At 37.5% G+C, this 24,777-nt stretch overlaps 1 protein-coding gene across 8 annotated transcripts in view; it reads left to right on the plus strand.

Annotated features, from left to right (window-relative positions):
- The window catches only part of PCNX1 (pecanex 1), a 166,495-nt gene that overhangs the window by 54,502 nt on the left and 87,216 nt on the right, over positions 1-24,777 (plus strand). For 4 of the 8 annotated variants that reach the window (XM_045451397.1, XM_045451400.1, XM_045451399.1 and 1 more), the window contains 4 exons: positions 320-365; positions 1,633-1,722; positions 9,314-11,023; positions 21,298-21,430. In XM_045451397.1, coding sequence (XP_045307353.1) covers positions 320-365; positions 1,633-1,722; positions 9,314-11,023; positions 21,298-21,430 — 1,979 coding nt within the window. The remainder of the gene's footprint in view (positions 1-319; positions 366-1,632; positions 1,723-9,313; positions 11,024-21,297; positions 21,431-24,777) is intronic. The other 4 variants (XM_045451401.1, XM_045451403.1, XM_045451398.1 and 1 more) reach the window with 3 other exon arrangements.

The following is a 24,777-nucleotide window of genomic DNA, read 5'->3' on the forward strand; positions in this document are numbered from 1 at the left end:
GATGCAATATAAAAAATGGTAGTAATTGTATGACATAGATTGCTTGATGTTGGAGGCATCCTGGTCTGTGGGTCCATCAATTCTAAGCATGCAGAGGGATTCAATCAGTGCCCTGGCACATCTGTAATATATATGCAGAATGTGCTACAACAAATAGGTTATGTGGCTCTGATAGAACATGCCCAACGGGGATCTTTTAATATTGATAAAAGTAACTGATAGCATGTTTTAATAATATGAAAGGTTTGCTTGATAATTTGCTAGTCTATATTGATAATGATATATAGCATTTTAATTAGTTTTAATATCATATTTTCAGATTGGATCTGGTTCCTCTCGTCTTGGAACAGCAGCAACTATTAAAGGTAGACATTATCTAAGTTGAAAGTTGCCTGTGACTTTCCATTTCAATTTTGGATGTAATAAAGATAACAGTACTGTGTATTCACATGTAATGAAAAATCATTCTTGAAATTGTTTTGTAGGTACAGTTATGTATCTTGTATTAAAGGTTACTTGATTTAAATTTGGTTCTCCTTTCATCATCCAAATCTCACAAACATATTTGAACATTTGCATTACATGGCATGAATTATAAGTTTTGCTTTATAAGAAACTTCCTTGCCTTGAAGGACAATACTTTCATGGGTTTTGGTGAGGTGTGGAAAACTAAGTAATTTTATGTGAAACCTTTAAATTGGGCACAAATGAGACAGTAAAAAAGAGGGAGAGTCTTTTATATATACCTATTACATACATCTATTTCAGGTAAATTCATATTTTTTCCCTATACTTTTTTTTTTTTTTCAACGTTTATTTATTTTTGGGACAGAGAGAGACAGAGCATGAACGGGGGAGGGGCAGAGAGAGAGGGAGACACAGAATCGGAAACAGGCTCCAGGCTCTGAGCCATCAGCCCAGAGCCCGACACGGGGCTCGAACTCACAGACCGCGAGATCATGACCTGGCTGAAGTCGGACGCCCAACCGACTGCCCCACCCAGGTGCCCCTTTCCCTATACTTTTTTAGGGGACTTTTTATAATTATCTCTGGGGAGGAAATTTATATTGTTTCAAGTTGTTATGACAAACTTTACATTTCTTTTAGAAAATTGCTTTTTATTTAAAAAAAAAATTTTTTTTTTAACGTTTATTTATTTTTGAGACAGAGAGAGACAGAGCATGAACGGGGGAGGGTCAGAGAGAGGGAGACACAGAATCTGAAACAGGCTCCAGGCTCTGAGCAGTCAGCACAGAGCCCGACGTGGGGCTCGAACTCACAGACTGCGAGATCGTGACCTGAGCCGAAGTCGGACGCCCAACCGACTGAGCCACCCAGGCGCCCCGGAAATTGCTTCTTTTCAAAGGAGGTTTTATTGGCAGTGTGAAGGTTTCCTTATTACTTGCCTTATAGTGCTGTGAGAATAAAGATGTGGTTTGATAGTCTGTGATGCTTCCTGTTCAGTGATCTTCCATTATTGTAACCCATACAAACAAAAACTGCTCTAGTAGCTATCGTGTACTAGTACAGTACATAGGAAATTAGTGTAGTTGACATCCTTTCTGGTTATGCCATACCGTACAGCCTTTGCTTTTAATATAATGTGTTTACACGTTTCTCTTAATTTTGTAGGAGACACAGACACCGCTAAGACTTCTGATGATATTAGTTTAAGTCTGGGCCAGAGCTCTAGTCTTTGTAAGGAAGGAAGTGAAGAACAAGGTAAGAACATTATACTTGACACTGATACCATATATTATGGGGTCCAGGATGACTTTGTAGAATATGTTTGATTGATACTAGTATGATTCCATACTAACAGTATGGAAGCCACATAAGGGTAGAATTTTTTGTCTGTTCACTGATTTATTTATGGTACTTAGAATGGTACTCAGAACATGTAATAAGTTTATAACAAATTAATATGATATTTTGAAGAAGAATTAAAATAAAATTCTTAACTTGAATAATAGTAAGACAGTGTTGTAAGTACTTTTATTTTTTTAATTTTTGTAAAGGTTTTTTAAAAAAATCATTTATTTTTTGAGAGAACAAGTGCGCATGCATGCACTGAGGACAGGCAGAGAGAGAAGGAGAGAGAGAGAGAGAGAGAGAGAGAGAGAGATAGAATCCTAAGCAGGTTCTACACAGCGCAGAGCTCGATGAGGGCTCAAACTCACGAACTGTGAGATCATGACCTGGATGCATAATAGACCGAGATCAAGAGTTGGATGCATAACCGACTGAGCCACCCAGGCACCCCTATAAGTACTTTTTGCTTTCTGGAATTCACTGACCCGTGTTCTGCCAAGTAGACATGGAGAGAAAAATTTTCTGAGCATGTGCCCTGGAGTGAGTATGAGATGGGAGATAATCTGCTAGTCTAGTGGGTCAGAGCTTCTTGCCTGGTTTAGTAACCTACTTGTGAAACTGTTGTTTTCCATCTAGTGTGACCCCTAAATGTCAATTGCTTCAGGTCTTGCCTAACAGTATGTTCTGGTAGAGAAATAATTTGCTGTTGGACTTACAGAGAAACTATGTCTGCCTCCAACATGGTGCCTCCTGTAGCAGATTTTTAATAGAAATTTGGGGTTTAAGTGATTTCTCCCTGTCTTTGTTCAATTTCATTATAAATGAGTATTTCGGATTTAATGGAGTTTTTTTTTTTTAAGAACTGCCACATTTTTATGTTTCATTATTAATTTTCAAACATGAAAGGATGGATATGTTATCCTGTTTTCAAATGGAGATTATCCCAAGTTACATAATCAGACACAAACCTGTTTTCCTATTTCCAGCCTTTTGTTTTTATTAGCCTATGAGTGATTTTCAGAAGGCAGGCAAGCTGATAAATTTCCTGTTCTTAATTATGATGGGGCATCTGGGTGGTCAGTTGGTTAAGAGTCTGACTTTAGCTCAGGTCATGATCTTGCAGGTTGCGAGTTTGAGCCCCGTGTTGGGCTCTGTGCTGACAGCCCAGAGCCTGGAGCCTGCTTCGGATTCTGTGTCTCCCTCTCTCTCTGCCCTCCCCTGCTCCTGCTCTGTCTCTCTCTCTCTCTCAAAAATAAATAAACATTAGAAAATACATTTTAAATTATGAAATTTATGTAGCTACAAATTGATCACCAAATTATGACATTTTCCTCTTAATTTAGTGTTTTACCCTGGTCTAGTTCTTACAAGTGTGTTTTGTTCCTGTACTTGGAACATAAGTTTATCATGCTGTCACTCTGCTTTTTGGAATTGTAGTACCTCATCATTTATTTGCTTTTGTGGACTATCCCTCCCAACATACCCCTCCCCTCTAAACTTTCTAAACATACTGTATAATAAAGAAACTATCTTCTTATAAAAGGTGAAGGCGAATTGATCAGTTTGAGAATTACAGTATCCCTTTCTGTGATATGTAATCAGAACGTCTCAAAAATTAGGTAATCATCTCAGAGGGGCTAGTGCTGCTGCATTTATGGGTCATATTTCTTTGTTTTGTATCTGGGAAGTACCATGCATGAGCAAGAATTTTGTAATCTGTTGGGTTGGGAATTACATGCACACAAACCTACTCTGCAGATAACATACTGACATAGATAGTGATGTCTAACGTTCACTGAGCGCACACTATTAATATACGCTAGGAGTCAGCAGACTTCCCGTAAATGGTCAGATAGCTTCATAGGCCATATGGTCTCTCTTGCAACTACTCAACTGCCATTGTAGAGCTCAAGGAGCCATAAACAGCACATAAATGAGTGAGCATGGCTGTATTACACTAAAACCTTGTTCAAAGTAGGCAGAGGGCCAAATTGGCTCCATGGGTCTTAGTTTGTCAACTTCTGGTTTAGGTCTTCTTTTAAGCATTTCATACGCATTCACACAGTTAATCTTCACTGTAAGCGTTCGATGTTAATGGGATTCTCACATTACAGATGGACATATCATGGCTAAAAGAGAAGTTATAAAAAACCTGACCAAAGTCACACAGCTACAAAGTGGCAGTCCTAGAATTGAAATCTAGTTTTGAATCATAGTTTTGTAACGTCTATCGTGTAACATTTTAATATGACAACATTGAAAATTTGACAGATAACACACATAGATAACATTTAACAGATACTGTTCAGTGCCTATTACACGCTCTGAGCACCATTCTAAGTACCGTAAATAAATCAGTGAACAGACAAAAAAATTCTACTCTTATGTGGCTTCCATACTTACTAGTATGGAATCATATTAGTATCAATCAAATATATATGGAGTGGTGGGGGTTGGGGGGATTTAAGTGCAAAAGGAGTGGTCAAAGAAAAGCCTCGCTGAGAGCAAAGACCTGAAGGAGGTGAAGGAGTGAGCTATCAGGATATTCGGGGGGAAATGAGCTGTCTCTATGCAAGAGTAACAGCACAGGCAAAAGTCCTAAAGTAACAACACGCCTGTCAGGTTTGAGAAATAGTGGGGCTGGTGTGAAGTAAGTGAGGCTACAAACTGTATAGTCTTGTAAGATATTTTAAAGATTGTGTTTTAGGGGCACCTGGGTGGCTTAGTTGGTTGAACGTCCTATTTCGGCTCGGGGCATGATCTCACAGCTCCTGAGTTCGAGCCCCGTGTCGGGCTCTGTGCTGACAGCTCGGGGCCTGCTTCAGATTCTGTGTCTCCCTCTCTCTCTGCCCCTCCCCCACTTGCATTCTGTCTCTGTCTCTCTCAAAAATAAACATTAAAAAAAAATTGTGGTTTTAATTCCCAGTGAGATTAGGAACTGCTAAAGGGTATTGAGCAGAGGGAGTGTCATGATCTGAATTACATTTTAACAGAATCACTGTGGCTATGATTAAAAGGGGCAGAGGCTGGAGCAGAAGCTCAGCTACCAGATGATTGCAGTAATCCAAGGCATGGAGCAGGACAGTGAGAAGTAGTCTGATTGGGTGTGTAGAAGATATTAGGGACAGGATATGTTGCTGTTGATGGATTAGGATATATCCTGTAAGAGAAATAGTACTCGTGGATGACTGTAAGGTTTTTGGGTTAAGTGACAGGGAGGATGGAAAGGGAGAAGGCTGAGAAGGAACAGATTTAGGAGTAGGGAGAGCAGGAGGAGGGTAAGATGGGGAGTTCAGTTTTGGGCATATCAGGTATGAGATGCTGTTAGACCTCCAAGTGGCAACAATTAGTAGTTAATTAGGGTAGGTCTGGATTTCAGGTATGAAGTCCGGGTTGAGGTTTTAAATTCATGAGTTTTCAGTGTATAAATTAAAAAAAAAAAAAAGCGGGGGCAGGGGTGTCATGTTAACTGTGGGTTGGGTTATCATGAAGTTCATAAAGTAACTGGCAAGCCTGCATGGAGTTCAGGCTCCCGGATCCAAATTTGTTGGTCATGGCTACGATTTGGCACCACCTAGTGGCAGTTGCTTACTCTGGCTTAATTATCACTTGGGGCTCTTCCAGCTCTCTGGCTGGTTTGGGTTTACAGGACAGCAGCATTTAGTTGGTTAGCAGTTATTGATTAGTTGGCACTCATTTTATGGACGTGACTGAGAGTGAACTAGGATGAGGGGACGTGTGCTCTCATTTTTTGCTTTTAAGAAGGGCTTATCTCCAGTTTCCCTCTCCGGCTGCTCCCATTTTTTCCCTACCCAAGATCAGTACTTTACCCTATTCCCATCTGAATGTGGGCACTGGGTAAAAGATGGAGGAAGCTAGTTACAAGTATTTCTGAATTTTAGTTATCGTGGGACCAGAACACTGGATGAGATGTAGAAAAGAGGGAGTGTATATGGAAAACCGAAAAGTTCCAGGGATTGAGCTTTGAGCCAGTCCGGTGTAATAGTTGCAGGAGACCCTGTAGGAACAGCGGGTGAGGTGCAAGGAAGGCCTAGAGTGCTGTATCCCGGATTTTCAAGGAGACTGGAGTGCTCAGCTTTGTCCAACAGTGCCCATGGGTCAGGTGATACAAGGCTGAGACTTGGCCATTGGATTGTTGGTGACCTTGATAAGCACATTCATGGAGGGGGGTCAGAGTTACCTGTAGGAGAGAATTAGAGGAGGAGAACTGAAAAGAGTGAATACAGACTACTCTTGGTGAATTTGTGTAAAGGGGATCAGTGACTCAGGGTGAAAGCCAGCAGGGGAAGGTGAGGATAAAGGAGAGATTTGGATTTTCTAAGGACATGTAAGAGAAATAACAGCTTGTTTCTTATAACTGATGGAGATGATCCAGAAGAAAGGAGGAAAATGTGGTTTTTGTTTATAAAAGTGACATATGTTAATTTTAGAAAAGACAGTTAATATGAAGAAAATAATTCACATTTTTGGCACTGACCTAACTTTATTTTTTGGTGTATCACTTTTTAAAATTATTTTTGTATTGTAATATAATGCATGTACTTTAAAATTCACTCTTCTAAAGTGTACAATTCAGTGAGTTTTAGTATTTAGTAGTTAGTGTGCACTTATCACCACTGTCCAATTCTAGAACATTCTTGTCACCCCACAAAAAAAAAAACCCATACCCACGATACTCCCATTTCTTCCTTCAACCAGCCCCTGGCAACCACTGATCTATTTTCTGCCTCTATTGCCTCTTCTGGACATTCATATAAATGGAATTATATAATAGGTGGCTTTTTGTGTCTGGCTTCCTTGACTTAGCATGTTGTAGCATATATCAGGACTTTATTCCTTTTTATGGCTAAATATGGTATATTACTTTTAATATTCCTACACATATATGCAAATATACTCTTAATATTCTTTTTAACTCTTACAGATTGGAACCATACTTTTTATATAGTGCCATCATTTTCACTCAAGTATTTTCTCACTTTATTATGTCATCTTTGAAAACATTTTTAGTGCCTGTGTGATGTTTTAATAGACAGTCCAATTTATTTGACCTTTTTTATTGGACATTTTCATACTTTTTATGTTTTAAGAAGTTTTGTAACAACCTGAAATGAACAATTTTTTGCTAAAACCTTATATACATAGGTGGTTTTATCCTTTGGCAGCAATTTCTAGAAATAGATTACTGATCATGGGTGGGTATGTACACTCTCGTGAGGCTTTTGGCCACATTGCTAGATTGTTTTATAGAAGATTATGCCAGTGCATCCCCATGAGCAGTATGTGGGTGTGCCTTTCTTATCCTAAATGCCACTGGTAGCAATTATTGGTAAAAAGGTTGATTAGATGAAAAATAGTACCTCTTTGTGTTGATTTGAGCCTGTCTTAGACCATATTGCTACCAGTGAGAAAAATATCTAAGAAAGCGTATTTACTTGAAAGTCTCCTAAAACCACCTAAGATTTCCTGACAAGGTTTGATTTTTTTATGGTATATTTAGCAACATTGGAAAAAGTACACATAAAGTACTTTTAAAGTAAGTTTGCGTGTGTCTTTTTAAATGAAAAATATGTTTCTGGTTTGTTAATGTCTTGGAATTGGTTTTGATAGCATTTTTTAAGTCTTTTCTCATATTTTAGAGTTAGTGATTTTCAGTTACTTGTTAAGTTTTCGTTCTATAAAATTCATAACTTTGAAATGTGAATATCCTATTTCATAATCACTTATTATAGAGTTTTTAGAAATAACTTTACAATTTAATACTACAAAAAAGTAAATACAATGCTAACTTTTAAATTTTGATATTTAGAGATATCAGAACCCCAAATACAGTGACAGCTGTTTTGGACAAATGATAAAGAACATGAATTTTATACTTATGTTGAAGAGTTTAAAACATAAGATAAAGCCTAATAGGTCATTTATAAATCAATTTATATGGTAGATTCTAGAGGCTGTTTCTAAGTTTTTAATTTAAATCTAGTCTAGATTTAGATTTCTAAAAAAAAAATTTTTTTTAATGTTTATTTTTGAGAGAGCGAGCATGAGCGGGGGAGGGGCAAAGAGAGAGGGAGACACAGAGTCCAAAGCAGGCTCCAGGCTCTGAGCTGTCAGCACCGAGCCCGATATGGGGCTGGAACCCATGAGCTGTGAGATCATGACCCAAAGTTGGATGCTTAACCGAATGAGCCACCGAGGCACCCCTAGCTTTAGATTTTTTAAAAGTACATACACATTTCTAGTAATTCATTTTTATTTTATATTAATCTTAGGGGGGAAGGTATGCTTTTATTATTGAGATTGCCTGGGAAGAGTGTGAGTCAACTATAGAATCTACTAATTGTATTTTTTCTATGCGGTTAGAACAAATAAGATAGTTTTTCTTTTTATTGAGCTAATAGCAGATTCAGTCATCCTTGTCTGTCAAAAAGTATATAAAAAGTCAGCTATTGTACTGTTCAATTGCCAAACTGTATTTCAAGATAAATTACAGTGTAGGTGGGTAGGTGGATTTATTTATATCTGTATACATAGTACATATGGTAATTCCAGTCACTAATCACTGCCCTGAGTGTTAAAGGAATGGTCTTCCAGATATACAGGGACATGTAGTTTTTCATGAGGCATTTTGTGATTGTTGCATGAATGATGAAAGAGAAAATGCAGTATTTTGTTCTACAACTGTTGTTTTAATTTTTTTGGTCATTGTGAACAGCAAGACATCTTACATCATTATATTGCATCTTCTTTATGGATTGGTCGGCCTTTTGATTTTTTGGTTTCAAAATACTCTAGGTTTTTTTTGATTTGTAAGATAATCACATTGGTTTTTCAAAAATTTTTTGTACTGTGTTAGGTAAAATAATGATAGCTGCAGTTCATTGTGCCAGGCATTATGCTAAGAAATGCTTGTGCTAAGCACATTAACTCCATTATTTCATGGTACTACTTAGTGAGATCTCATTTTATAGATGAGGAAACCAGGGCCCTGGAAACCAGAGCTATCCAGTTAGTAAGCTAGAGACTGACTTCACATAAAAGTCCAGGGCCGTTTTATGGGGTATCTGGCTGGTTCAGTCAGTATAGTATGTGACTCTTGATCTTTGGGTGGTAAGTTCAAGCCCCATGTTGGGTGTAGAGATTACTTCAAATAAAATGTTAAAAAAAAAAAAAAAATCCAGGGCTGTTTTAAATATAATCCTATGTTGCCCCTTATTGTTGATAGTGTATGGAACCTTTTCTCAGGCCATTCGAGGATTTGGAAGTTCAGTTCATTCTGTAAATAGAATGCTTTCTTTGTCCAGCTGTGAAATAAAAACCAACTCTTTGGGATGACTTGCCAACTTGTTGTATTCAGTGAACTACTTGGGAAATTGTTTTTCCTCAAGTTACTGTATGTTGTGAGTTCTTTCCATTGTTAAACAGTATATAAGCAGATCATAGATTCGTGTTAACATTTCCAAATATGTGTTTGAAACAGATTTGGCAACTGATCGGAAGCTCTTCCGTCTGGTCTCCAATGATTCCTTCATCTCCATTCAGCCTTCCTTATCCTCCTGTGGACAGGACTTACCAAGGGACTTTAGTGACAAAGTGAGCTTGCCGAGTCATGGCCACCACCACCACATCGATCAGTCTCTGTCCAACACCTGTGACACAGAAGTGGCTTCTCTCGTCCCTTTACATTCACACTCTTATAGGAAAGATCACCGGCCACGAGGGGTACCACGGACTTCTAGCTCTGCTGTGGCTTTTCCAGACACTTCACTGAACGACTTCCCTCTCTATCAGCAAAGACGGGGGTTAGATCCGGTTAGCGAGTTAGAATCTTCCAAGCCTCATTCTGGATCCAAAGAATCCTTGGTGGAAAATTCTTGTTTATCTGGGGAATTTCAGCTCGTTGGTGAGCTGAAAAACAGTAATTCTCAGCCACCTCCAAAAAGTGGGAGGAGCAAACCTTTGAAAGCAGACAAAAGCGTGGACAGCCTGAGGAGCCTGAGCACGCGGAGCAGTGGGTCGACAGAGAGCTACTGCAGTGGAACGGACCGTGACACCAACAGTACCGTCAGCAGCTACAAAAGTGAGCAGACCAGCTCGACTCACATAGAGAGCATCTTGTCGGAGCATGAGGAGTCCCCTCAAGTAGGAAAGAAAAGCGGTAGGAAGAAAGAGGAGTGCTGTGCTGACCCAGAGGACCAGAGTAGCTGTACCAGTGACAAAAGGACTAACAGTGAGAAGACTGCCTTGGAAGTGAGTACAAACAGTGGGGTTCAAGAGGCCAAGGATCCCAGTACCTCTGATGATATGCACAATCAGAAAGGCCTCAGCACCTCTGCATCTGAAGAAGCCAACAAGAATCCCCACGCAAACGAATTTACTTCGCAGGGGGACAGACCGCTTGGGAAAACCGCTGACCCCAAAGACGAGCAGAGTGAAAAGTCAGCTGTCTCAGCGGACTCGAAAGTTGGTAAAGACGGTGGTGGAAAGCAAAAGGAAGGGGATGTACGACCTAAATCCTCTAGCTTGATCCACCGGACAGCCTCTGCCCATAAGTCAGGCCGGAGACGGACAGGAAAAAAACGGGCCAGCAGTTTTGATTCAAGTCGGCATAGGGACTATGTGTCCTTCCGCGGTGTTGCTGGCACAAAGCCACATAGTGCTATATTCTGTCACGACGAGGACTCTAGCGACCAAAGTGACTTGAGCAGAGCATCAAGTGTGCAGTCTGCTCACCAGGTCAGCAGCGATAGCTCTTCCAGCACCACTTCTCATTCATGTCAGTCTCCGGAGGGCAGATGCAGTGCTCTGAAGACCAAACACATCCCGAAAGAAAGGGGCACTGACTCCGAGCACACACACAAAGCCCATCCGGGTCCCGAAGGAACTTGCAAAAAGCGGACGACACGTCGGACTTCCAGCACAAATAGTGCCAAGACGCGGGCCCGAGTGTTGAGCCTGGACAGTGGCACAGTAGCGTGTTTGAATGACTCCAATAGGCTGATGGCACCCGAAAGTATAAAACCCTTAACCACTTCAAAATCTGATCTCGAGGCCAAAGAGGGAGAGGTGCTAGATGAGCTATCTTTATTGGGCCGGGCTTCCCAGTTAGAGACGGTCACTCGGTCTAGGAATAGCTTGCCAAGCCAGGTTGCGTTTCCTGAAGGCGAAGAGCAAGATGCGGGCAGTGGAGGTAAGTAAATGACTGGAGGAGAGTTCCCTGAGAGTCACTGCGGTCGTGGGTACTATCGATTAGAGTGGTATTTACTAAAATATATAGAATAGGCTTTGTGTTACTGTCCCTCCTTCCGCTGTGTTGGTAAACTTTCTTCTGTGTAGGAGATGCTTATGTCAGAAAAGGTTTCAATTTTTTCTTGGCCTTGGGTTTTTCAAAGTCAGTTGCCACCTCTTAATGTTTTACCAGGACTGACCAAAATTGGTTGTCTTCTTTCATTGTACAATAGTAGCAACAACAAAATGTAGAAATTTATTAGATCACAAACCATTTTTAATCATCTCCTATACAGTGTGTGCCACTGAGCTTTCAGAGTTAGATACCTCAACCAGTAAGATTTTGCCAAATATTACTTTATCTCTGACTATGTACTGTGAAAACTTGTGCCTCGTTTGTCTCTTTGGTTTTACTTCTCCCTTACTCAAGTTTCAGGCATTAACCATTTTTTTTCCGTTAGCTTCACACTTCAAATTTATTAAATCAAGGTAGTTTATATTGGCATTTAGTATCCATTAGTGGATACGTGATGCTCCCTATGATAACACTGATGGTGTTTGATTAAAGTGATAGCTTATTTACTTTAGACTTATGGTATATTGTGCAGAATTCAGTGGGTGATTTTATATTCCCAGTGTGTTTTGGACGTTTTATTTCTTTCGGAGGTGTTTCTTCCCGTTTCCTCCTACCCAGAATAGTCAGTTCATTCTGTTGCGGATTTTATGGAATCTGGTTCTTGAGCAGGATCGGAAGAATCCTGACGTCTTCTGTTGCTGGAACCATAGCTTTTTCATCCTCCACTCCCATCCCCTGTATTCAGGCTGGTATCTTGTAAAACATTCTCTTATTTCCTTTGATACCATTTCTGATAAAGACTAATTTCTAATAAGAATGCAAAAAAATGATCTTTAGTACCTAAAGAAGAAAACAGTCTATCAAACTTAAGTATTGAGAACTAATTATATCTGAAGTGATTATAACCATTTGGTGACAGCATAGTAATTAAATTCCCTTAAGCCTTTGGTGTGGGTATCATTCTGTTTTTTATAAAAAGTCTTTTGAAATGCTTTTAGGGATTTCTCACACAAAGCATGTCAGATATGTTCATGACCTACAAGAAACCATTGGGTTTAAAAATAGAGCTTAATTTTTCAAGGTGTCATTAAATAAATTTTAAGAGTGAGCATGCTATGATAGAAAAATACTGCTGTTCTAAATACTGTTGAAATGTAAATACTAAAAAATATGTACAAGAGCTATGGTAAGTCTCTATGTCTTTGCATTTAAAATGCCATTTCTTTTACACAGGGAATATGAGGTGTTCCAATTTTTAGGAAAAGTTACCTGAAAGGTTTTATTTGCTTTTCGGTGCAGATCTTTGACTGCTATGAGCTCATGCTTTTCCAGATTCCAGGTTTTGTCTTCTTTTGTTTGTGTTCTTATTTTTAAAAAACAAGTCATTGAAAGTTAATAAGAAGCAGGTAATGAACTAAAAATTTCCATGTACTTTGACGTGACGGGCTGTTAAAAAACATTTTTTTGCCAAAGGAAGAACATTGTAGGGGCTGTTTTTATTTGAGTCTCATTTATGTTTAGAATAAAATAAGAGTAAAACTAAATGTGTGAAGGGTTTGTGTTTCATTGGTTTGATCACATTTCATTAGGATTTTGTTTGGGCTTTTTGGAAGATTGGAGGTAGTGAGAGAGGGGATATGTTTTGGTTCTCATTTAAAAATTGTATAAAATCTCAAATAATTGTTAAAGATTTATTTATATCGACATTAATTGTTACAGTCCTTTTTAGCAGTTTAGAAGACAGTTTTCTGGGCTATCTCTTCCTACATACTACACTCCTGAAATGTGTCAACAAAACAGGACACTGCTTGACCATTCATGTGGCCGTACGTAAGCCACAAATAGATTTTATTCTAATGAACTTGGAGGTGTTGATGAGTTCTCCAATGATTTTGTTTTCTTTTTAAGCGTAGTCAGTGGAGTTGGCAGTGTGGAAGGACAAGATCTAGAAAATGTACTCTAAAGTACTAAAGTGAAATACTCTTAACATAGGAGGTGACTTAACATAATGACATGATGTTGGACACCCGTGCTGGCACACGGGCTCCGCTGTGGGAAAGCTGTCTATCTTCTTGTAGCCTCAGCCTCCTCCTCTCACAGGGCTGCTGTGAGGAATTCATAGATGTCAGATGCTTAGAACACTGCCTGGCCCACACGAAATGCTTAATAGTGCTACTGTTTTGATTATACAGACCGCTGTTCTGCTACTCAAATGTGTCCTTTCCTTAAAGTGGAAGAAAATGATGAAATATAGAAATATATTAGAGATTTCTAATCGTGCCATTGTGAGACTCAGCAATAGTAAAAGTAAGACTTTTTACATAATACCTGATTTCTTACATAATACCAGCAGAAAAACATGAACATGTAATCTAGTAATATGGATTTTATCTTATTTTGGCCATAATATATCCTATAACTTCTCTCTTGGTATTCGGTTACATAGCAAATGATTGTTTTCATAGGACTTTTCACCATTAATCAAGTACTTTGGTTAAAATTGGATTTCATCAGTTTTTCTGCTTAGGTGGGAGAAGAGTTTTAGATGCAAGCTAAGGCCTTTTGTGTTGATCTCTTTTGCATTTAATTCTTCTTTTATAATGATAAAGCATGTCTTTAATAACTGATGGTGAATATTTAAAGGAAAAAGTACAATTAAGTTCTATATGATAGAAGTGTCGTTTGGTACCTGCATTACTTTTAAAAACCATTTTCTTTTGCGTCCCTTAATTTACTGCATGATTCAACAGATTATAAAGAACAACCAGAATGGAAAGGTTTATATTTGCTCTATTATACTTCGTAATATTTTTCTGAATTTCTTAACCTCTGTTTTTCTGTTTGAGAAAATTATTTCAAATGTAATGTTTGAGCCCCTACTCTATAAGCATGAAATAGGATCCTATTATATTTCTTTTGGAAACCAAAAGTAATCTTTTGTTAAGGAAATATCACTTTACTCAAAGAAAAACCAAATCTCCATAAATAATTTATGAGAGTTTGTGCCATCTGTGTAAATTGGAGGTCAGTTATTTTGAATCCAAATATCATTGAATCTTAGAAAGACCCCTGAATAGACAAGAACATGAGAATTAAAGCTTTTGTACCTTACTAAACAGAGGGACTCAATTCCAATACATTAAATTTCTCATCTGTCACTCCATGTGGCAAGTGAGAAGAAGCAAAGTAGTAGAAGGGAATTGGTGCTTGGAGAAGCTAAAGTAATGACAACAACAGAAATGCGCCACCAGCACGAAAGGAGAAGCTGGAATGACCACACAAACCCAAGCAGAACACAGCGGGTGGGTCATTAAATGCAGGGGTAAACTGTCTTTGGAATTTGATAGTGTTGAAGGACATTGTGGGATCCTAACTTTACACTGTATTGTAGTAGGCGCAGTGATAAGTGTTCATGTGACTGGTCCTGCTTAAGGGAAAGGCTCTATCAGTCTATGTGGAGAAGAAAGCTTAGACATCAAACCACAGAGAAAGATGCTCATTCAGTGTAGTGAACAGATTTGGATGCTTCATGTGCTTGGAAAAGTTGTCTACTCTTAAAGCGGTATGAAGAAGAGGTATTTTATTGATGAGGCAAGTAAGGGTTAGTGTATAGAATTCCCTGAACCAGCCCATGCCTGATTTTGTGTGGTAGGGGCAGACATTACACTATATATATGTATTTTTTCTGGTAGCAGTGAAGTTCTGGATGAGGAATCAGTTACATTTTAACACCTCTAATTATTAACTGGATACTCTTGGCAAGTCATTAAATCTGTGCCTCAGTTTTCTCAGGTGTAAAACAGGAATAACTGTTTAGGTCTGTCTCAGCATTAACTATCAGATTCTAGTGAGCTTAGATTTGTAAAAGTGCTCTGTAAATTACAGGTTTAGTGTGAGAACTTAGACACTGATGCCTATTAGTCATTTGTAAGGAAGTTTCCCTTTTCAAATCTATGTCACTTCAAATAGATATTCTTCACTAATGACCCCTTCTTAGGTGAATCTCAGAAAACATATGCAAAATAGTTTGATTGCAGTTTTCTGGAAGAGAGTCTATATGTCTCATCCCACTTGCAAAGGATTAAAAAAACATTTGGAGCCACCTCTGAGATAAGGAATCCTGAAACTCTTTTAGGAACTGTTGTGTGTGAATCATGACTCCAGTGTATCATCTAATTTCTTGAAAGCATTTTGTCTGCCCATCTGTATTTGTTTGGCTGTCTGGGATTGTGGAAAATACCAGTAGGACATGGAGATTTTCTCTCACTCAAGACACAGCTAATCCTTTGTCGTTGGTTGCTGTTGTGTGCTGGTTTACTTATCAAAAAGTACATTAGTCCTTTGAAATATGTTCGCAGCTTGAAATTGTTTAATGTGGAATGAATGCTTTGAGGTTGTGCCATAGATTCTCGGTGTGCTTTGGCCTCCCAGAAGATAACACTGATGAGTATTCGTTTTATTTTAGAACAAAACCTTGGCACGCCGGTGTTGGCATCATCCTTGGCTGACATGGGAAGTAAGAGGGGGAGAGACGTTTAGATCAAATGGCAGTGTATTTCAGGATGTCTGCTTATATCTTTTATTTTTCTGAGATGTACATATACTTGTGTGTATTTTCGCCTTTCTTTCATGTCTCATTTCCTACTAGCATTTGTTGCTTTTCTGTTTGAGGTACCAAAACACAACTTTTTATTTGCAGTCTTCTCATATTTACTTTTTCCTCTAATAAACACTCCCCACTGAAAATAACACCTTTCTTGAGCAGTTTTTTTTCTGTCTAAATTTTTATTTATTTAATAGCAATCGAGCCATCACAAGACGTCAGCCACAACTGTGCATAGGGACTAGAAAGTCACTTATCACCTATGAATCCTCTTACTAAGCAATCAGCGGCATGACTGACATGTTTTTGTGGCGTCTTTTTCTGTACATACTGATGCTTACAACTTTCCAATATTTGAGATAGAATATGGATAACCTTCACCTCCTACCTTGACATGTGTTGCTCTTTTATACCTCCCTGCCATTGTTGTTTTTTTAAATATGAAATTTATCGTCAAATTGGTTTCCATACAACACCCAGTGCTCATCCCAACAGGTGCCCTCCTCAATGCCCATCACCTACTTTCCCCCTCTCTCCCACCCCCCATCAACCCTCAGTTTATTTTCAGTTTTTAAAAGTCTCTTATGGTTTGGCTCCCTTCCTCTCTTTTTTTTTTCCTTCCCCTCCCTCATGGTCTTCTGTTAAGTTTCTCAGGATCCACATAAGAGTGAAAACATATGGTATCTGGTCTTTCTCTGTATGATTTATTTCACTTAGCATAACACTCTCCAGTTCCATCCACGTTGCTACAAAAGGCCATATTTCATTCTTTCTCATTGCCAAGTAGTATTCCATTGTGTATATAAACCATAATTTCTTGATCCATTCATCCATTGATGGACATTTAGGCTCTTTCCATAGTTTGGCTATTGTTGAAAATGTTGCTATAAACATTGGGGTGCAAGTACCCCTATGCATCAGCACTCCTGTATCCCTTGGGTAAATTCCTAGCAGTGCTATTGCTGGGCCATAGAGTGGATCTTTTTTTTTTTTTTTTTTTTTGGGTAGATCTATTTTTAATTTTTTGAGGAACTTCCACACTGTTTTCCAGAGCGGCTGCAATATACCTCCCTGCCATTGTGAAACTACTCATTGCCTTTAATGCTTTTCCTCTTTTCATTCACAGAGTAAAACAAACTGATAGTCTATTTCAGTATCCTCACTATAAAAATAAATAATCGTACTAAAACAATTCAATATAGGATTTAGAGAATTTTCCTTAACTCATTTAGGTAACTGAGAAGTAACTCCTGAGGTGGGAGGTATATGTATTGTGGATTTTGTTTTTTATTTGATCTTTAAGAATAGATCATACCACAGCTGTCTAAAATGTCTTAGGCTATCTGTGCCTTGTACAAGAATTGCCCTTAGGTACCCTGTAAATGTTTAAACTTACTTGAGTGATTGTATTACTACCTCAAAAGTAAAGAGCTACATGATCCAAGGTTCTTAAACTTGCTGGGCTTTTAATTCAGTCTGTTGAAGTTTGCTAACACAAAGAAATGATTAAAAAGTCAAGACTTGGTAATTTTAAAAATATACATTAAAAAATTCACAATTGTCTAAGTATATGTCCTTGAAAGTATTTTTAAATCTTTCTTGTTATTCATGGTTTTTGAGTCCATTGAATGTTTTTCCCCCTCCTATACCTATACATGCTTTAAATTTGGTTGTACCTAGAGTGTTAAATTTTTCTTACTTGTGTTTTATGCTCTTATTCTAGTTAATTTCATTTTTTTTTTTTTTTTTGCCAGAAGATACTGAGTTTTAAGCAGTGTCACAATTCAAAAGCAGTGTCAACTTCAAAACCAGGTTTTGTTTATTTATTTATTCATTTTTGTGAGAGAGAGCATGAGCAGGGAAGGGGGGGGGCGACAAAGGATCCCAAGGGGGCTCTGCGCTGACAGCAGTGAGCCTGATGCAGGGCTCGAACTCATAGAATTGTGAGGTCATGACCTAAGCTGAAGTCGGATGCTCAACTGACTGAGCCACCCACGTGCCCCCCAAACCAGGTTTTAAAGTGTTTTCTCCCTCCTGTTTGGTTCCTTAGTTCAAAGATTTTTGTGTGTGTGCGCTTTGTTTCTTTCTCTTACAAAGTTAAAAGATTCAAAAAATTCATTATAATTGGGTTGTAGAAGTGAATTTTCAGCAAGTGTAGCTATAACTAATGTGATTGAATATGCTTGTGGCAAATTATTTTAAGCTTTTTTAAAGACACTTTGCTTTCCTTGGCGCTAATAGAACTGGGCCCCCTTTGGACCCTATTCCAAATAGAGATGTTTTGATTTAGTAGTACGTTTTTCAGGGGGCATGGTTTAGTTTTATTTGTTGTGACCATAAATTATGGCATAGTGTTTTCAGTTGAATGTGTGATCCTAGCTATTGTTAAAGTAATTGTTACAATAAACATTGAAAATTCTTTTAGCATTAGATATTTACACCCTGAATATTACAAGGACACTGTAGGCAGTAATCATAACTGCACTTTAATACATTGTTCAGAGGGTGTCTAAACTTTCATCTTAGGGTGTTTCTAAAACTTTTTTTTTTTTTTTAATTTTTTTTTTCAACGTTTATTTATTTTTGGGACAGAGAGAGACAGAGCATGAACGGGGGAGGGGCAGAGAGAGAGGGAGACTAAAACTATTTTATTAAGAGAGTAGTATTATGTAGTTCTTTTGCAGAGGACAAAATATGAATAGTGCAATAATAGCAAAAAAAAAAAAAAAGTTTTCTGAAGAAGCCAAAGGACATTGTGACTATAAATGGACACTAATAGTTGTGTTTTCTTTTTAGTATTATGCAATAACTAGCTTTTACTTAAAATTAACACCATTAAGTCTTCAGTAGAAGGAAGATAATAAAGAAAATGTTTCCTATTTCCCTTCTTTCTATTTATTCTCAGTCTTTAATGATTACATTTTGCTTTTATCCACATCCTTCAGAATAATTTTAGTACATTTTATGGATTGAATTATTCTCCTTAAATTATATCTGGGTAAATTTTACTCTTATTCTGGTTATCTAAAACTAGAGAGAATGTTTGAAAGTTTCTTAATGAAGTGAATTGACCTGTAAATTGAGTAGTAGTTTGTGACAGTAAAATGGAAATCTTCAATATAAGTTCACAAAGTGTCTTGAGTTGAGTTTTAGAAGTGGTTTTAAATTCCATAACCTTAGTTAACATTGCTGATGTCTGAGAGCCATTAACAGTCACTCATGTAAGTGTTCATTTCTTCCTGCAAGTGGCTTGTTTTATCCTTTATCTAGTGACTGCCTGCCAGTACGGTTTCTCCTTTGTGACAGTGCTGGTTGCAGTTTCCTACTACTGAAATCATAGTTGTCAGGAATAGGCAGAGCATACAGTAGGCTTTGTAGATGGTGGTGACAGAAAGGTGTCCTTGAATTTCTAGATCAGCACTGTCCAGTACAACTTTCTGTGACGATGGAAATGTTCTCAATATTGGTAGCCACTAGGCACATGTAGTTCTTGAGCACTTGCAATGTGGTTTATGGATCTGATAAACTCAATTTTTAATTTTATTTAATTTTAAGTAGCCACATATGGCTAGTGGCTACCGTGTTGGGGACAGCACAGTTCTAGATGACCAGGTTTAATGATCATTTGTTCTCACAGGTCACATGTAATTTTTGTGTACATGAGCTTTTATATCACAAGTAACAGCTTTTTCACATTTAAAGGATTTTTCATTATATCTCAGTGAAACTGTAGGGAAAAAAAGAAAAGAAATATTAGGAGTCCAGTCTGATTTGGAGCCAAAGCCGCAAAACCTAACTTCTTATTTAGTCGCCTAACTTAGAATATCACTGTAGTATGTGAGCTGAAAAATAAGTAGGCGTTCTGTCATTTGTGACTTCTACTTTTTACTGGCGGCAGCTTGCCAGATGGGTGAAATAGTTGTGTTTGTCATTCCTGCAGTAGAAGAAAGTGGCTGCATAGAGACAGTTGTCCTTTTGAAGGTAGTGCATATATTCCTAATCTAACACCCACCAGTGCAGTCTGAGGAAGGGGTACAGAATGTAAACATTAAAAAGAATACTTTATTAAAATCAACATCCAGATTGATGGAAATGGCTGTTGCTAAGCAGAATTATTTGAGAATTAGTAATGTTTTTAAAATGTCAAGAAAACTTGCAATAGAACTAAAATCTGAATGCAACATTCTTGAATTTGTAATCTTTTTCATAATACTTAATAGAAAAAAAGTGTTTTGAAAGAATGTTTCTGTACTACATTTTGTGTTTATTTATATTTAGTATGAAGATACCCTTTGTCAAAGTCAAAATCATCCCTAAAATATTTAGATCACTAGAAAACCATTGTTTTAAATTCACATAGATAAAGCATCATTTTGCATTTTGTTCTAGAAACTGAAATCAGTCAATTAGAATGGTTTTATAAAATTTTATGTGACTCTATTAAGCCATGGTTGTGTATTTGTCATTGTTGCATATTTGGTTTTAGTTTGTACTTTATCGCTTTTGGATTAAACTATGAATTTCTATACTTGCCATCTTGCTGATACTTGCTTCCTAATGTTGAGGGGACCTGTGCTGCTGGCGTAGAGTTGAATAAAGTTTCATGGCAGCTCACTGCTTCACAGTTAAGATATGTCCATGCTGTCTTGAATTAAACATTTAAAAAGCTGCCAAAGTTATGCCACAGTGCAGCGTGGGATGAATAGCTTCCTTACCTCTGGCATCAAAAATGAAGTATTATCAGTCAGCTAAGCGTCTGACTCTTGTTTTCGGCCCAAGCCATGGACTCTCGGTCACGGGATTGAGCCCCGTGCTGGCATCTGCACTGACAACGTGGAGCCTGCTTGGGATTCTCTTTCTCTCTCCCTCTGTCTGCCCTTCCCCCCACTCGTGTTTTCTTTCTCTCTGCCTCAAAATAAATATTTAAAAAAATGCAGTATTATTGTTTGCTTCTACTGTCCTCTTGACAGTAGGAAAATAATGCCCTATTCCTGTTAGTTGGAACTAACAAATATTGCACTTGTGAAGTTGACTTAATTCAAGAGTGTGTGATTTATTTGTATTTTTTTTTCAAAGTTCTTTTTTTAATTTATTTTTTCAAAATTTTTTTATTCATTTATTTTGGGGGGAGAGAGAATCTCAAGCAGGCTCTGCACTGACAGCTTGGAGCCGGACATGGGGGGCTCAAGCTTACCAACCGTGAGAGCATGACCAAAATCAAGTCCGAGCTTAACCATCTGAGCTGCCCAGGAGCCCCTAGATGAAGGTTTAAACCAATGGAGATATTAAAATAGGAAATTGAGTTTGATGAGAAGATGGTGAGGCCAGATATATCAAAAACATTATTTTTACAGAACCAATTATCTTTAAATAAACAATGTGTATGTCTTGTGTATTCTTTGATGCGCCATATTAACAGTGTATGTATGAAAGCCCTTGGGCTCAAGCAGATAGCTTCCCTTTACGTTTGAGGGTGGGAAGACGGGAGAGGCAGGCTCAGCTGCTATTTACATCTCTGACCTAGGCTCCTATTTGACCTAAGTCTATCTTGATACAGCAGCACAGGCCAGCGAGGAGGCAGTGTCATTTCGCCGTGAACGCAGCACATTTAGGCGCCAGGCAGTACGGCGCCGGCACAATGCAGGGAGTAACCCTACCCCTCCTACATTGCTCATCGGATCACCCCTCAGGTATGGTATTTTAAAATTCCACCAAGCTTAGCATGCATGTAAAAGACCTTCTAACCTGTTCTGTCAGTGCCAGGAAAGCATTCAAATTGCTTTTTCTTTTCCCTCCAGTTTCTCCTATAGTTGTAAGCTCTTTGGGCTTTCTCTGCATGTGACCACGAGCCTGCTGCATTCTGCATGCCTTGCGTTGCACTGTTTAGACAAAATGATCAGATTGGGTTAGTCCATTTTAAATAGAAAAATTACTTTAGGGCAGCTCTATAAATGTAAATAGAGGCCTTAAGTCAGCTTTTCATTTTTTTCTACTCCCTATTAATATTATTGCAGCATCTTTTCCCCAACATCTTGATCAGTTTAATAGGAACAGTTATGGGCTGAGTGGTAAGCTTGTTGAGGAATACAGATAACTGACCTCAGCTTGATAAGCCAGTTTATTTTATTTCACTAAAATATATATTTTGTATTGCTTAAAAATTTGTATCTTTTATTTCATAATCAGTAGAACCTGGTAAATGACATGGGGCGAAAATACTCTATGGCAAAGTACGGTCAATTGGATATATATGTATATATTTGTATATATCTGTGTTGAATTTCTCCACTTTTACTAGTGCTGAAGAAAAACATTTTTTGCATTTCCCAATATTCCTAATTAAGAAAACATCTATTTATAATATTGGGAATAGTTTTCCATTAAACTTTTAGTGTTTTATTCTCAAGTATGTCTTACACATCAAAACATTTATGCCTATGCTTTAATACAAATATGGACAAAAATGCTTTACATGTGCTTGCTTAGGCAGTGCACATAAAATACCATATACTCTCATTAATCTCTGTGTTGAAAATCACCATTACCAAATTATTTTCCTACATTTTAATCTGGAATTCAAAAAGAACACTTAGTGAAACAACTCCTGTTGAATACATGGTAGATCAGAAGAGCTGACCCCCTTCCCTTGTTAAAATCCTGTTCTTGAGAGTAACAAAATCTTTCTCTTTACATTTCCCTGGAATTTAAGGCTTGCTTATTTTTTCTGGGTTTTACATTACAATCAGGAGCTTCATCTTTTGTGGGTCATGTTCCTAATTAATCCTGCAGTAATACATAATTCTGTAAGAAGGAGTATGGATTAAGTTAAACCAACATTGAAAATATAAAAATGGGAAGGCACCAGTTAAAAAAACATTTGGTCTAGAAACCTTTTTCTGAGCACCTTTGCCTTTTATGAACCCTCCCCTTCTGCTCCCTGAATTAACTTCTTTCTGCTGATGGATTTGGGGTCTAGCCCCAACCTGCAGAAAGAGCTCAGCATTTCATTTTACTTTTTGTTTTGTTTTTTCTAACCTTTTCATTTTGCCCCTTTAATAACACTTGCCATAGACCTGTTTGCTTTCTTACTCCATGGTGCTGTTTATTAATCCCTTTTTTTATTTTAACCTTCTTTTTTTGGTCTTTGCAAACCCTTTCATTCTTTGCCACAAATAAGCCTGCTGGATCCCACTTACCCAACAAACGCAGACAAATTACTTTTTTCTTTGCCTGGTGGAATATTAAAGAACTGTGTGCTAACTCCAGCCAATCATGTAGAATTCTGTAGGGTTTTAAATACATCACCGTTCAAATGAGGATAATGGCGTGAATCTTACTTGTAAAGCACTCACTTTAGAATTTTTGGCAGGTAATCTTCTAGTAGTCAGTGTGCAAATTTTGTTAAGATTCTAGGATATTTCCAGCATAAACTTTACATGTATCTTAAATAGGTGACTTCATCATGGATGAAATAAGATACAATTTAGCTTAGAGAAATTAAAAACACCAATGGATAAAATCTTTTTTAAATTGCAAAAATATTCAGGTAGAAAATATTGGTGTTAATTCTGTTTGAATTACATAATAATACTCTCATCTTTAAGTAAATATAGGATTGCATGGTCATTGAAAACTTGAAAAACTTGTTTGTCAAAAGGAAATGGAATAGGAGTGACAGTACTTTAATTACAATTACTATATAAGTACCAGTAAAATGTACTAACTTATTTTAAACTTTAATAAATAGTTCAAGTAATTGACAGTCAAAAGCAACTTGGTAAATTGTATGTTTTCAAGGATTGTGAGTGAATCATAAATTTCTTCCTGAAGGGAAAATGCAGATTTTTAAAATAATTGTTAGAATGTCTTGTTTCAGAATTATTTTTAAGTGCCCTTTTCATTAAGTTAGTCTCGTAGGTAGCTTTGATAGGCCCTTGCCAGTTCTCAGTTACTAGAGAGAAAAGCAAAGATTAATATTTAAAAATTTTATAGTACTAGTATTAAGAGTTCCATATTTATCTATTTTTATCAACCCAAATATGGTATCTTTTAGAACTCTGGTTAATGGACTGGAATGAAAAATTAGTTGCATTTGGGGAGGGGACAAAAGCTTTATCTTATTCTTAGATCTTTTTTTTTTTTTTTTTAAAGTGTTAGAAGATTGAAAGATCTGTAATCAAATAAGGTCATAGTAGTAACAGAATACATGATTAGAAATTCATAGGGATCATTTTGTGGTACTCAGGAAAATCCACCAAATATTTGTTGTTTGTGTACTGTGTTCAAGGCATTCCTTTGAGTATTCTCTGGAATCTGCAGATTCGTAAGAATAATGTGATGATACTCTTAGAGTTTACTTTTTCATCATGGAGACACAAATAAAAATAACCAACGATATAAGGCAGAAGGTGCCAAATTCTAAATAAGTGGTACAGAGGAAAGAAAGACCAAGACCAACTATATTTTTCTGCTATTCCTTATTATTTTTTAAACTTTATTTTTGTATTTTTGAGAGACTGGGCAAGAGAGCACTAGTGGGGTAGGGGCAAGAGAGAGAATTCCAAGCAGGCTCTGTGTTGACAGATGTGGGGGCTTGAACTCACTAACTGTGACCTGAGCTGACATAAAGAGTCAACCCACTGAGCCACCCAGAGGCCCCTGTTTTTCTGCCATTTAAATTGGAAATGTTAATGGGTAAGATTGCGTGTCAGTGATGCTATTGATAGCCAATAGTTAGACCTAAATTTCTATCTTTCCTTTTACTATGTTGTAAAATAGTTGCTACCTTTTCTCAAACTGGTAGTTTTGATAGATAATTGGTACTCTAAAAAATATTAGCTCCTGTCGGTTATTAGTTAGGTAAAGTACAAACATCCAGGAATGGTTTTCCTACCAACTTCTGTAAAAATGAGAGGTTTTTTTTGTTGTTGAAGGATTTTCAAAACAGGAATTCAAGGGACATAAGCATTTATGATTAGCTTTTGATGTTCAAAACCTTGACAGCCACATAGATTTTCACTAGTTTCTTTTGTTTCTT

This window comes from Leopardus geoffroyi, chromosome B3 (assembly GCF_018350155.1).
Source record: "Leopardus geoffroyi isolate Oge1 chromosome B3, O.geoffroyi_Oge1_pat1.0, whole genome shotgun sequence".
Lineage (NCBI taxonomy): Eukaryota > Metazoa > Chordata > Mammalia > Carnivora > Felidae > Leopardus > Leopardus geoffroyi.